The 14943-nt window shown below is 38.3% G+C and overlaps 1 protein-coding gene across 2 annotated transcripts in view; it reads left to right on the plus strand.

Moving 5' to 3' along the window:
* The window catches only part of poc1a (POC1 centriolar protein A), a 47488-nt gene extending 32960 nt beyond the window's left edge, over positions 1-14528 (plus strand). For both annotated transcript variants that reach the window (XM_044349616.1, XM_044349614.1), the window contains exons 10-11: positions 1366-1632; positions 12892-14528. In XM_044349616.1, coding sequence (XP_044205551.1) covers positions 1366-1632; positions 12892-13002 — 378 coding nt within the window. In that variant the 3' untranslated portion in view covers positions 13003-14528. The remainder of the gene's footprint in view (positions 1-1365; positions 1633-12891) is intronic.
* Positions 14529-14943: the final 415 nt, after the last annotated feature.

A 14943-nucleotide genomic window follows, 5' to 3' on the forward strand; every position in this document is an offset into this window, starting at 1 on the left:
ACGGACAGAAAAACAAAAAAAAAAACCTACAGATGTGTGCACAGTTTTTAGTCACAAAAACATGGTGATGGAGAGATTTGGTCACCGACCGTCATGTGTTTATGTCTCATTGAATTAATCATATCACAGGCAGACTGACTGGCGATGTGTGTGAGAAAGAGAGAGTCAGCAGTTTCCCTCTTTTGATTCCATCTGAAGTCATTGTAACTGACTTCTTAACTGAAACTGGACTCATTCGAGCTAAGTCGATGTTGATTGGTTTCCATTTGCAAGTTTTAAGTTATGACTGTGTTGTTACATTCTAAGGCAAAATATAAGACATGTTAAACACAGTTAAACCAATCAATTAGATGATGGAAAAGAACATGATGAAGAATGAGTCATCTGTGGCCTCAGTTTAAAGTCTATTCAAACCAGACCCAACTTCTCAAAATCTTTTTCTGTTTCATATGTTTCTGTAATAATAATGTGTAATTTCAGATATATCTGCAAACACACAATAATTTGGCGAAATGTTTTTCTATGTATATGAAGGTTATTTATAATGCTGGAAATAGTTGTTTGTTTTTTGGGTTTTTTTTTCAAATAATCACACCAATGAATAATCTCATGTTTTTGATTGTTGAAAATTTCACACCTGTATTTTTTTTTCTTTTATTGGTGGTCTACAACCAAATAAATATCTTACCAGAGCTAAGTTTTGACAGGGTGCTTCAAACTTTGAACAGAATTGATTCTTATATTGTTCAACAATATTGTTAAATAAAAAACAGTAAGACTTAATGAAAAGGAAAGATTTGCCCACCGTATGTACAGTAAGAAGGGGCAAGAGTTGGTGTTAACTGCAAGATGAATATCATTGTAGACAGAAAAACATTTGAGTCACAAATATTTGTGGCTTCAACTGAAGTTCTGAGCAAAATACATTGTTCATACCAATGATAAAAAACGATTGTTGATGATATTATTATACTGTTATCAGGAGGTCCAATATTACTACTACTACTTGTCACATCTACTACTACTACTACTTGTCTACATCATACTAATATTATTCCTGATATGATGACCCCTCATAAAACCTGCTGGTGATTCATCAATGATCTAATCCAATGCGTTGTTCTGTCTTTTCATAAAGACTATCAGTATTAAACACATATAAAGTCTGTTTCATTGTTACAACCATTTCTGTTTTGATTGTACACTTACAGAATATCAAAAAAGGAACATATAGTTACTAATCTATATATTGATGACCCACCCCTCTACAACTGAGAAGTCCTCCCATCACTATCATATTGTCTATGAAGCTTGTGAGGCACCATCTGATTTTTTTTTTTTTTCTTTTGTCTTATCTGCTTTTAGGCCTCTGAACCGACTGGACTTTTTGACAGACAGGACTCCCGAACTGCTGTCCACACTCAGAGCTATAGTCGCAGTGGCAGCCACAGTAGAGCGACTCATCCCCACACCTACAGAGACCCCAGCAGAAGTTCCTCCTCCACCCACCAGACACAGAAGCAGGGCTCACCCCAAGTTCAAGCACAGTCCCACGCCTCAGATGGAGGGACACCCCCTGGTCTGGCTAACACACTGGAACACATTATAGGTCAACTGGATATTCTCACTCAGGTAAGCATAAGTTGTGCTAATCTTTCATGGCAAACAGCATGTACTGTACTTTGGCTGTGGTGCCACCCACTCACACGGTTGAGAACAAAAGCTTCCTTTACTTTTCAACCTGCAGGTCAGAGATGGTTTCAGCAACACAGACACAAAATGATTACAAAAGAACAACCTCTTCCATGCTGCGTGGTACTGCATTAGACTGGCCCACAGACACTCCACTCTACTCTACTCTGATTGATTTTAGTCATCACATTTATAGTTACATTAATTTATTCCATTAGCAGTTTTTCTCTACAGATGGAAGGAAACACTAAGGCTGTCACCTCTATTGTATTGAAGCAGCAGAAAGAACAGTGCGTGTGATAAAACTAGAGCAACAAACCCAACTTTAAAGATCCCCTCCAGACATGTTTGAAGACATAAAAATACCTTGCTTTGACTAATAATTTGTGTCTGATATAGTTTTTTCCACAAAAATTTTTTTTAAGGATTTTTAAATCCTTAAAAATCTTTAAAATTACATCTACTCCTTCTCCATCATTAAAAAAACATAATCTAGTGTTCAAATATTGTTCATTTCAAACGTTTAAATGCTGGACACATGATGTCTCCTACTTCACTGTAAAGTCCATTCTCAGTGTATGTGCACTGGAGGCTTCAAGTTTCCACATCACACTGGACCAAAATTGGCTCCAAAATTGTTTTGATGTCACAAATCATGCTCGTAAGTACATGCGTTTATCTCTGATTTAAGGTGAGGACAGAGAAACCTTCCACTTTCAGCAGCAGCCTTCCAGTGTCAAACTCTGCACATACATCATTCTTTACCGTGAAGCTCAAATATCCAACTGAAAGACCTAGAAGAAACATATATTTTTGACTGGAGGGGACTTTACCTACCTGCATGGCTACAGCCTGCCAGGGATGAATTGAGTCTTTGCAATTGAATTGACCCTCAAAACATGCATCATACACCTACACACACCAGTGTACTAGCTAATTGTAACATTATAACATTATTACACTAAGACAAACATTTGTGCTTTAATTTGTTCATTTATTACCTCTATAATTTTTGAGGGGAAAGAACAGTAGTGTGTAATTAGGCCCTAAGCTTATTTTGGTTATTGCCTCATTATTGTCATTTTTATTTAAATAGAAAGTCATATTTTTGTCTTATTGTTTCTCAACTCATGTTCCTGATACTAATGACCATGATGCTCATGGAGAGATTAGACTTAACCAATTAACTAATCTTAAACAAGAACTTCTTATTTAGGATTTCTGTCCTCAAAAGAGAGTACAGTTTTTCTGTCTCGCTTTAGTTTTCTTTATATACCGCACATCCACACAGCATGCTGGCTGTATTCAGTTAGGCTCCACTCTCAGTGTGAGTGCTCCCGTGGCTGGTGAAGGCCAGACACAGTTTGAAGCCAGACCAAACCAGAGCATGCGGGACTAAAAATAGATCCTTGAACAAAAACAGAAAAGAACAGCAACCAGTTAAGATCTGAAGGTCTGCTTCTTGCTAAACATTTCCTTTTTTTAAAATTTTGTTCAGCTTCATTGATGTGATTAGTGATGGATTCTGAGAATTACTGTCACAGAACAGAGCTAAACATTTGAGGCTCCGCTCTCGGTACACCAGCTGTAGTAAACTTGAGATTACATCTTTTTGTCACCATTAATATTTTTGTTGTACCATCCTAATACCTATCTGCAAATTATTTACACACACTATTTTTGTTTTTCCACTCAGTTAAAATGCTGTAACTGACATGCAACACTTTCTGCAGATGATTAAAAGTGTTGATCCTTTTTACTTCCATGTAACGATCTTATTGGGAAACGTGTAGCAGTGGATGTCAGATACTACCAGCGAGGTAGATTATCCTGTAATTGCTGCAAATCTCTTTCAACTTGCCTCAGAGTTGCTTGCGCTTTTCCTTGCACTGTATTGAATTAAGGATGTGTGCATTTTTACTTAAAAATTCTACTTTTCGTTTGTATGAGAAGTAATGGGCCGTTTGTGTATTCAAAATGTATTAGCTCACTTTAAAGTTACAGACTCTCAACTTTTTTTTCCTCCTTGTTACAAATACCAAAGGTGAAAGGTTCAGTTGAAGGACTTAGGCAGAAGTACATCTACAAGAAGCTTTCTTAAGGTACCACAGAGAATTTATTTAAGATGACAAGTGTCCTAAAGAAAATGGTCCAAGGGAGGAAAAAAAGCAGTTGAGAGAAATAAGAGCAACCTGAAAGGGTGAAAGAGGTCGACAGTAAGGTGAGGAGGGAGAGGTAGATGAAAACAATCAAGCAGCAAGACGATAAGAGGATACAGAGATGGAAGGAGTTGAATGGGGAGTAGGATAGAGAGCACATGGCGGTTTGGTGTGTGTGTGTGTGTGTGTGTGTGTGTGTGCGCGCAAGGTTTTAGCTGGAGGTTGTGAATGCGCCCTGAGGAAAATACATCATTCATATATGAGCAGAGTGAAGCAATCTGCCTCACTCACTGATAGTAAGTATAAATGCTTAATGGCTTCGCAGACACACAGAAACACTACTTGTATGTGTGTGTTTCTGTCAAAGGTTTCTCCCTGGCTCTTTTTTTTTCTTCTTCTTCTTCTTCATCAAGCTGCAGTCCAGCATGTGGGAACATTTAATATTGGCCCAGAGCAGCCAGGCAGCTAGCTAACCCCTCCCACGGGGGTGGTGCCAACCTCTTCCTTTCAAGCCCACTGTACACCAACCCTGATACCAGATGGACCGTCTGGTTTTATTCTCCAGCTCTTTTATTGTTGGGTTTTGTTCTTCAACAGTGGAAACATTAGTGATGCCTTGGATCCTGAGATGATTGGAAGGAAATCATTTACGGTGGTTTCTGCAGGGTATCTTTACTTATTGTATACAGTATATGCAAATTTCTGACCACCTATAGCAATATTTAATCTCAAGGCTATCTCAGTGCTGGAAAAAGCATTGTTCTTCCCATGTGGCTTTGCAGTAACTTACAGTAATGTTTGTAATGGTCCAGCAAATGTTTTCAGATTTTCTGTAACTTAGATTGTGACAATAAATAGAGACAGGAAATGCGGGGAGAGAGACAGGGGTATAACTTGCAACAAGATTTCGTGACCAGATTTGCACCGGGGACATATATACTTTAATAGGCATCTAATTAGCTGTTTTCCCAAAGAGACTGTTTCCAACTAAAAATCATCAAAAAAAAGGCTGCAAATAAAGAAAATTAGGTCGAAATGTTGAAATGAGGAATCCACAGAGTAAATCATACAAGTAGACATGTAAAAGCCAGTAGAAATGCAGCAAATAGCACAGTCGTACAAGCTTCGACATGCTTTTTCACCCATACAGATGTTAACGCTGACGGACCAGTGACCTGCACCTCAACTGCTGTCTCATACACAGCTTGTAAATGAGAGTTAAAAAAATAACCCAGTAAATAACTCATTCAGACTCCTGGAACCTTAAATAGTTAAGTAATATATAATGTTGAAGAGACAGGGGTTTTTAAAGCACAAAAATGTAGAGTCTGTCTAAAACCTTAAGTCTGATTTACTTAATATAGATTGAATTTTTTGGCTGTGTGGTAAAAAGCAAAGTTTAACCTATACTGCGTGTTATTCCCTAAAATACAGACTCTGCATGTAAGGCATGTTAAATGCAGCCCTATGTACCATATATACATATATAGTATCTTGCAGTTTATCTCCAAAATGCACTCATATAGTTTTACAAAGGACAGGAAGATGTGACTAGAAATCATCTAATGCTCTTGTTCTAGTTTCTGCTCAACTTTGGCTAATATGGCGGCTCAAATTACCGCCGTCCATCCCCTGGAGATTAGGCTGACAATGTGACGTTATTTACTTCTGCACTATATTCCTGCTCTGTTATACATCTTTTCCACAGCATTATTTTTCACTATTACAGCTCTTTGTAACTCTAATAGTCGAGGAGACCAAGAGGGAAGATGATGAATTATTCAACATTAGACTGAAGCTTCCAAAGCCACACTTTGCTGTGTTAGCTGCTTTTCACTTGTCTGCCCCCTCCCCAGTCTTCAACCCCCATACCCTTTTCTTTTTCCTCTCCTTCTCTCTTATGATTCATCATCTGACTCAACACTCATCCTGCAGTACACACACACTTATCCCTTTCTTTCACAGTGCCCCTCTTAATTAAGCAGAATCTTGAATGAAGTATCGCTCCCTCTCTCAATTTCATCTACTAATTCACATTATCCAAGCTTGAATTAGTTGATGCTCCTCTGTAATAGGCCATTAAGCTGCAGTTCAAGAGAAGAATTTGTGAACTTTCTCTGTGATGTGGCTCATGAGGAAAAATCTGTAGCAAAAAGTGTTTTATGAACACTTGCTCCTTTTTTCACAACATTTGTTAGTGTCCATCAAGAGTGCAGCAGTGCAGAATACACAACCATGCATAGCCTGTAATTCCCCCAAACTACCAGAATACTCAGCCAGACAGACTTTTCCAGCTTAACATTAGAAGAAAGTGAAAGAAACATGTTCCTGTACATTCTCTCTCAGCTTTTTTCTCGGAAGAGATGGAATCAGTTTCTGTAATTTAAGTGTAGGTTCTGGATTTTTAGAAGCCGCTAAACTGCTCACCAATCAAGTTCTGTACCACAGTGTTTCTGATTTTAAGGGACAGAAAGCAGCCTGTGAGTTGTATGTTTTTAGGAAAGCTGTGGGATTAAAAAAAGAAAGAAATTTTCATCTAGTTCATTCCATCTAATTCCTCTCTGAGCTGTAGTGAAGGAAAAAAAAATCAATTAATTTAGAGTGATATAGAAACTTGGCTCTATTGTAAGTTTGCACAAAATTTTCTACCAAGTTCAAATGAGTACAAACAAAACACTTTTTTTCTATTGAGAGAGCATTTTAAGTGAAAGTTTTACCTGGGTCTGAAAAGAATGCTTCTTGTTTTTTTGTATGTCTGGCATTTTGGTGTTAATGTTTTCCAGTATTTTGCCAACTTGTGAAAAATATGCAAAATAGAAGCAGGAACAATATATCAGCCAATATTATCTTATTGCAGATATATTGGTAACGGTGTATATGTCATCTGATCAATAACAAAAACTTGAAGTACAGAAACACCAAAGATGTGTTCAGTTAACAGGTCATTAACAGTGATGTGATTAAATATTTTGTCCTCCAGAAAGCACAGGTAGCTACGCTAGCTAGCAGCAGTCTGTATATATCAGGCTGATGTAAAGAAACAGAAACTGATTATTAAACTAGATGTTCTCTATTTAGGTGAAACATATGGTGCTTGACAGACAATAGCTGTGTAGGATAACCTGTATTTTATGCATAATGATGATAGCCTTGCAGGTGGTGCAGGTCTTTTTTTATTATTCTTGCTAATTATATGATGTTTCAAACAAAAATCAATTCAAAATGTGAATTCACCCCAAGCTGAAAAAAGTTGAGATTAAATTTTTTAAAATAAGCTGATATATCGTCCTCATGAAATTTAGAGCCACCACCACCGTGACGTCACTCATTGGTTTGTGGACTCCCTTTTGAAGCCTCGAGTTTGGCTTTTTGACTATCGCCTTTTTTTGGAGCCAGAAGTGATGAGAAGTGACATATTTGGACGTGAGCATGGAGCTGGGGAGGAGCTCCCCAGGGTCCAACTACAGCGCCTCACGCACCACCGTGGTAGCAACTTGTCAATCACAAGGTAGCCACACCCTAAAGCATACCCTGCTTTATCGTCTATTTTACACTAAATGAGGCCATAATTTACAAAATAAACATCATACTGTATTGAAGAAGACTTGAAACTAGCGATTGAGACCATAAACACATTAGGAAAGTGTTTACTGAGGTAATAAATCAAAGGAGAAGTAGGGTCAGTTCCCATAGACTTCAAGTCTTCAGGTTAAGACACTTCCGTATTTGCTTCACTTTTCAGACAGGAGTTACCCACTTGGTTGTGCATTTAGACGTCTAAAGTTCCACTTGTCCAAAACTTAAATTCATGACAAGATCAAAACTAAAGACCAACTCCTTTCAGCCTGTCCTTTGAGCTTAATGCTGTTATAGCATGCTAACAGGCTAACATTAGCATGTTAACACCTTATGGCTGTTTGGGTTTTTATTGACTTTCTGCCAATAGGATTGATTTTTATCTGGTTGTGAATATTAACACTGTTGGTCCCAAACCACAGCAGTACTGGTTCTCCACACCTGCCGTTAATTAATATTGGTTCACTACATTACTCACTCTATCAATCTGTCAATAATAATAGATTTTATTGAATCACTAACATGAGTCTGTTGAGTAAGTATCCCAGAATGCATTTCGCACTAACCAACAGCAAGCAGCAATGGCAGAGATTAAGCTGTTGTAATTTTCACTGTAGGACTGTTAATACCTCACTTTATTAAGTTTTAATATTTTTTCAGATGAGAATAGAGCTGCGTATTACATGCGTCTAGTGTCTTTTCAAAATAAATCAATTCCGTGTTGGTAAATAAAATAAAAGCAATATAACAAATACATTTACAAATGCAAACTTCACACACATGAAACACCCTGTATTGGGGTCATTTACACGTGGCATTAATGATCAACTTGATAGTTACTGCATTAAAACTATTTTTGGGGTTGTGTGTAAGTGAAATAATATATAAAACATAAAAAAATAGCCTAAAACTTAAAGGACCAGTGTGTAGAATTTAGTGGCATCTACTGATGAGGTTGCAGATTGCAACCAACTGAATACCCCTCCCCTCACCCTCCCCTTCCAAGCATGTAGGAGAACCTACAGTGGTCGTGAAACTCACAAAAAACACAAAAGGCCCTCTCTAGAGCCAATGTTTGGTTTGTCCGTTCTGGGCAACTGTAGAAAAATGGTGGTGCAATATGGTGGGCTTCGTGGAGGAGGACCCACTCTCTATGTAGATATAAACGGCTCATTCTAAGGTAAAGAAAACACAACAATTCTTATTTTCAGGTGATTATACACTAATTAAAACATACTTATGAATATTATATTCCATTTCTGCCATATCTGTTTTGCTAGGTGCCACTGAATTCTACACACTGCACCTTTAACTCAACCCTTCTTACAACAGCACCATATGGTCTACACCCAAAATCTGGTGCAATGTATTTTAAGTATTTTTTTTTTCTTATGTGTACGGCACCTTGAGTACAACTACTGTATGAAAAGTGCTATTCAAATAAATAAACTTACATAAAAACAAACATCTTGCTGTGATGTCAATGTTGGATTGTAACCAGGCGTCGTACAAATTAAAAGCCCTCTAGCATTTCATACACAGCCCAGACATATACTACGTTTTGACCTAGTCTTGTTTGTTCACTTGTCAGTTTACTAGTTGCATATTTAATAGCTTAATAAATCAGTTAGCTAGATTTAAACAGAATAATTGAATTTGCCGTGTATCACCAGCACCAGTTTGTCTTTCTTTGACTTTCAGACTGATGTAGCGCGGGTCATACCAAAGCTATGAGACTTTGTAACATAGGCCAGTAATGCTCAGGGCGATGGAGAGTATAATGTGTTCTGGAGAGAAAAGAAAAATAGCTCACTCTATTTTTAGTTGCATAAAGATTTGGTTTCTACTCCAGATGAAAACTATAGGCCCGTATAATGTTGCTGCTGCCTGAGGACACGTGCAGAATCTCACACACACACACAGCAATAGCACGGCTGAGGACTGGGTAGCCATATCAGATTGGTAAGATAAACAGGGTAGTATTGATCTAGAAAACAGACAGGAGAGACTAAACGGTAAATGGACTGCATTTATATGGCACTTTTCTAGTCTTCCGACCTCTCAAAGTGCTTTACAACACATGCCAATATTCACCCATTCACACACACATTCATACACTGATGGCAGAGGCTGCTATGCAAGGTGCCAACCTGCTCATCAGAAACGATATATCGCTTTTTAATCCAATGCGCTTTGGACTAAAAAGCACAGCCATCGGGAGCAATTTGGGGTTCAGTAGTTTGCCCAAGAATCGTCATGTCTTCTTTAGTCAATGTTATACTCACTGCCCTGATTGTATCATGTGACCATGAAAGAGCAATGATCATAAAAGAGATATATTCCTGGAACAGAAATGAAATAAGAGCAAACTCTACCATGTAATTCAAATCCTTAATATTTTTATTAGACCCTGTGTGTATCATATGATGGTTTTGAGTTTCTTATATCTTTAATAAATTGAACTAACATCTTATTTTTCGATGAAATGATTTATACCTTTACAAAAGGTGAAGACTTTGGAGTTAAGTCTGTTTATCCATCACATGTAATGTCTCATACACAGTTGGTTATATTTTGATAAAACCAGGACGAGTGATTCATCTCTGCGCTGCTTTGTAGAATTTTCAAAATTGCACTCGCTGGCACAAGGAGGGACATACAATTACAGGTCAAGACATGTTGACATATTTTTCACTCACTGACCCAAATGTAGAGAGCATCATCTTTCAAGGGATGACATGTTTACTGTTTGATGGTTCCTTCCCTTAACCAAATTTTGTTTCCAAGCACTACTATCCAAAACTGCTCACTAGCTGGGATTGTGTTTGTCACTAGGCAACATTAGCGCGGTAAACAATTATGTCAGAGATTCAGTGTGAACTGTCGCCTCTTTAGTGATTCCAGACAACTTTTTCAAATTGTTATCATCTTTTTACAGAGCGTGTTTTCCTAATACAACTTCCCAGAACTCAATTTGTCATCATTACAACATTTCTGCTCCAGCATTCAGACATTCAACATCTCTGTCTGTGCTACATTTTCAGTTTCAATTTTAATTTGAGTTTGCACAACTTTTATTTTTTTATTTTTGATATTGATTATTCAACACATCAGATCTATTCTTGTGTCTCATGTTGGCTGCATGGATCTAATTGCAAGCCAAGGCAAGTTTATCTATGTTGCACCTCTCAAACACAGAGGACATTCAAACAGCTGTACAGTACATTATGCAAAGAAGTGTATCAGGAAAACATTTAAAACACAATAAAGACAAAAATATAATAAATTGGAGTAAAATTTCAAATACAACCAGACAAATACAGTTTCAGCCTGCCGTGTTTTTTTGTTTGTTTGTTGAAGTTGAAGTTTTCCTTCTGCACTTGATGCTCAAACTGTTTAACACCACCCTGTAATCACCCTACTGCTCCGCTCGATTGTTGTATCTGATATATGTGTTGCACTCTCAAACGCTGCTGCTGCCACTACTTATCTTTGTACTGAAGTTATTTGAGACATTTACAATATAGCAGAAAGTCAGGAGGTTGTGATATGTAGCACAACAACCTAGCAAAGCTCTCCACAGAATCACGTTTCGTACGTAAGCACAGTGGCCTCTGCCTTACATGAACTGCTGGCTGTTATTAGTCTTTGGAGCCATTTCTAAACAAACTAACACACCCAAACTCTTCTGTGACAAAAGAACATGTCACACAGTGCAGCGCTGTGGTTCATTGACATGTTTTTAATCGTATTTGGACGGATAACAGAGGTCTACAGCACAGAGGAACAGGATATATCAGGCTTTGGATACACACACAATACTTGTAAGTAGAATCAGTTCATTGTTGGTTTGGTTCTATACATGAGATTTGGTGACAATAAGGAAAATATACAGCACCAGTCAAAAGTTTGAACACACCTTCACGTTCAGTTGAATGAGAAAGTGTGTCCAAACCTTTTACTGGTGCTGTAGAAAATTGCCAGACTTATCCTTTAAGTTTAGTAGATTATAACCTGAATATTAATGGCGTATGATGAGTGTATTTACATCATATAACTGCTTTTACATGATTTCTTGGACATATTTCTAGGAAAAAGGGTCCAAACAGTGAGATCCCTCTACATAGATTACAAATGAAGTGCTGACACAGTAGTTTGACTTACCTACTCCTGCCTGCAACCTGCATTCATATATAGTTGTCATTTACAGATTTTGCAGTCTGCTTCATTCACTGAATCTAAACAATATTTTACCACACAGCTGAACTGTAAACTCCCATTTCTAGCTTTAAAAGTTATCGGATGAACCTGCTGCAGGTGGAAAAATTGATCATGTTACATGACTATAAAAACAGTAATTAAAGATCAGACTATATCTATGAGAGCTGCATGGAAGTGTTAATGAGGTTTGGAGGAGGCTTCTTGTTTCAGTTCATATAATATTCTTTATTATGTGAATACACAGACGCACTAGAAATGAAAAAGAAAAAAAAAAAATCCCCGGATCCCACATGTTTTTGTTCTGGTAAATGGGATCAAGAGATTTCCTTGGAAACAGAATATCAGTTCCTGGTTTTAAACTCTAGTTTTGAGTAGGTACTACTAGCTGACTGCTTCCTAAACATCTAAGGAACCTACTGGGATTATATACTTCAAACAGAAATGTATTTTTTTTCCAAGCCTGTTAAGTGATTTTTGAAGAAGCAGCAGCACTAGTGTAAAGACGGAAAAATCGTTGGTCGTTATTGTTAGAGCTTTGAAGGCATGAGAAGTCTCTTGTCCGGACATGAATGTCGAGACGATAAAAGGCTGATTTAATTATTGCGTTGATGTGGCTGCTGAAGCTCAGATGGGATAGCAGATAAAAAAAAAATCCGCTTCTATTCTCAGTAATCTGTTCATGCAAATAGTGACACCCCTGGAAATCACACCTGGAGGGTCCGCTGATAAACAGGCTTAGATCACACAGTGCTCAAATGCACAATACTGTCACTGTTGGATGATGCTGAGAGGAAAAGTATGTCGCACTGTGATCTCACTACCCACACATGCCCGTCCTGTATCGGAAAGCGACTTTCTTGTTTTCTCTGCGTATGTAAGTGTGTTTATGCAACCGTGTGTGAGAGAGAACAAGAGAGAGTGCGTGCCAGACACAGAGACTCTGGTGTTTTCGGCTCAGGCAGCAGATTTCTCTACGATAATCAGCTGGATTGTCTTGCACGCACAACATCTGTCTCGTACACACACAAACTGCCTCTTTCACACACACAAACGCAGCCATTATATGGTCATTACTGTCAGGCTGATGCTGTACAGCCCTCTCTAACATGCTCTCTCTCTCTTTTATCCATCTCCTTCCTCCTCCTTTCTTTCCTCGTCTTGTTTCTCTCTTCACTCATTTCCACTTCTGTCTCCTCAATCCTCCCTCCTCTCTCGCTTTCTCTTTTCTTCTGTATCCATCCAGACGGTTTCGATCTTGGAGCAGCGGCTGACACTGACAGAGGACAAGCTTAAGGAGTGTTTGGAGAACCAGATGGAGATCGGTCTACTTCTCCAGAGAAAAGAGGAGGCCTAAAGATGGCGGCATCAGAGAGAGGTTGAGCTATGGTGTGTGCGGGGAGGGGGAAATGGGTTCACACCAAAAAGTGTCTCTTTGTTGTTATATCACACTTCAAACGTGTGATGTTTGTAAAAACAGTTGCACATTCACACGTGTAGCATCCTGAACCGTTTCCCCCAACTAGACTTTAAATGCACACTGAGCCTTACTGCAGATGTCTGGTTATTTCACACAGATATCAGAAGTGAAGGAGTTGAATATTAGAGAAGTTGTTCCTCTACAACAGTGCTGAGAGCGCAGTCTCTTTTCTGCTGACGAAGGACCTAATGTTACTAGTCACCGACCGTTGGTGTGTGTGTGTGTGTGTGTGTGTGTGTGTGTGTGTGTGTGTGTGTGTGTGTGTACACAAAACCATAGACACATGCAAGAGACTTTCAGAGTTGCCCATGCGCTGCACGTCTGGCTCTTTTAATCTCAGTTTATGTTTATGTGTGTGAGGACCTGCACAGAATGGCATCACTCTTTTTCATCAAAGGGCACATATACATATAAAAAAACTTCCCCAGGGCACAGTTATCGTTGTAGTTGCACTCAAGCCAGCACATAAATTATTTTTTTTTTTTTTAAATTAGAGAACGAGGCTCATTTATTTAAATAGGGACCTTAGGGACCCAAATTTGACCTTCTTCACTAGGTTTGTTGTCCACAGATATTAAGTTTTTGTTCATCTACTGTAAGTACAGACAATTTGAATCAACTAAGTAAACAGTGACTGCATACAAACACAGTGCCTTTATTCTGTCTTACATGAAGAAACAATGTTCATATCAGTAAGATTGGGACAGTTTTTGGTGATATTCTATAGTTTTTCTTATTGTCAACAAATCTCATTAAGAAAACAAAACCAACAATAAATTTATGAAGTAATGCCTGTGTTTCAAGGCCTGATATAGCTTGTTACTCTGTGCCATAGACATCCGCTGTTGTCCAGAAACTATTAGTTGAGCCATCACTGAGCCGCACTGTTGCACTGTAGTTTATTTTAAATCAGTCCCACATACAGTCTCTAGTCTGCTGCCATAAATACTCACCAGTTCACCAAATGTGCTCATTCACAGCTGAAAATAGTCCCCAAACAAATGCAAAATTTAAGTGTTTTGATTTTGAACTCATTTTTAGAGATAAATCATCTTCAGTGGGAATGGATGGACTTGGACTGAGCGCCACAGACAGAACAGGGAATCAAAGTATTTGAAAGACAGAATAACACATTGTTGATTTTTTGCTCTTTTCATGGGATTTGTTGACGATAAGAAAAAATGTTAAAATAACGCCAAATTTATCCTTTGAGTTAGAATAATGGTGCTTTCTGGATTGGTTTCCAAGCTGAAATTTCTACTTCGAGTGCAGAACGACTGATTGTAATTATTGCAGTTTGAAAGATAAGACATCTTGTGCCGTCCCTTTATATCGTGTGTGTGAAAGTTTCATTTCGAAAGTAAGTTATTGTGTACTTTCTTAATAAATGATTTTTACTCTTATCTCTGACTTGAAATTAAATCGACTCTGGTCGCTCTTTCATAAGGCCAAGCACTGTTTGTGTATCACTTGCGATAGAAAGAGTTTGTTTTCATAATCATTGCCAAAAGCAATGATGTCACCGGTCACTCTTAAGGGAGTGTTTCCTGCTCCGATTGGTCCACAGAGCTTGAGCAGTTGCCCGAGAAATCACGACTTTCCTGTGTTTATTGTCCTCAGCAGAGACGTTAAGATCATGAGCCGTGAGCTGTGTCATCACAGCTCACGGCGAGTCATTTTCAACCCTTTCTTTGCCAGATTTTTAGCGATGATTTATTACAAAAGCATGGGGGTGGCAGCTAAAAATGCCTCCCCTGCTTGTGTCCAAAATCCTTATGTTTCAACCCCCCCGAGTAATCTACGTAACCTGACCACTGA

Source organism: Thunnus albacares, chromosome 4, assembly GCF_914725855.1.
Source record: "Thunnus albacares chromosome 4, fThuAlb1.1, whole genome shotgun sequence".
Lineage (NCBI taxonomy): Eukaryota > Metazoa > Chordata > Actinopteri > Scombriformes > Scombridae > Thunnus > Thunnus albacares.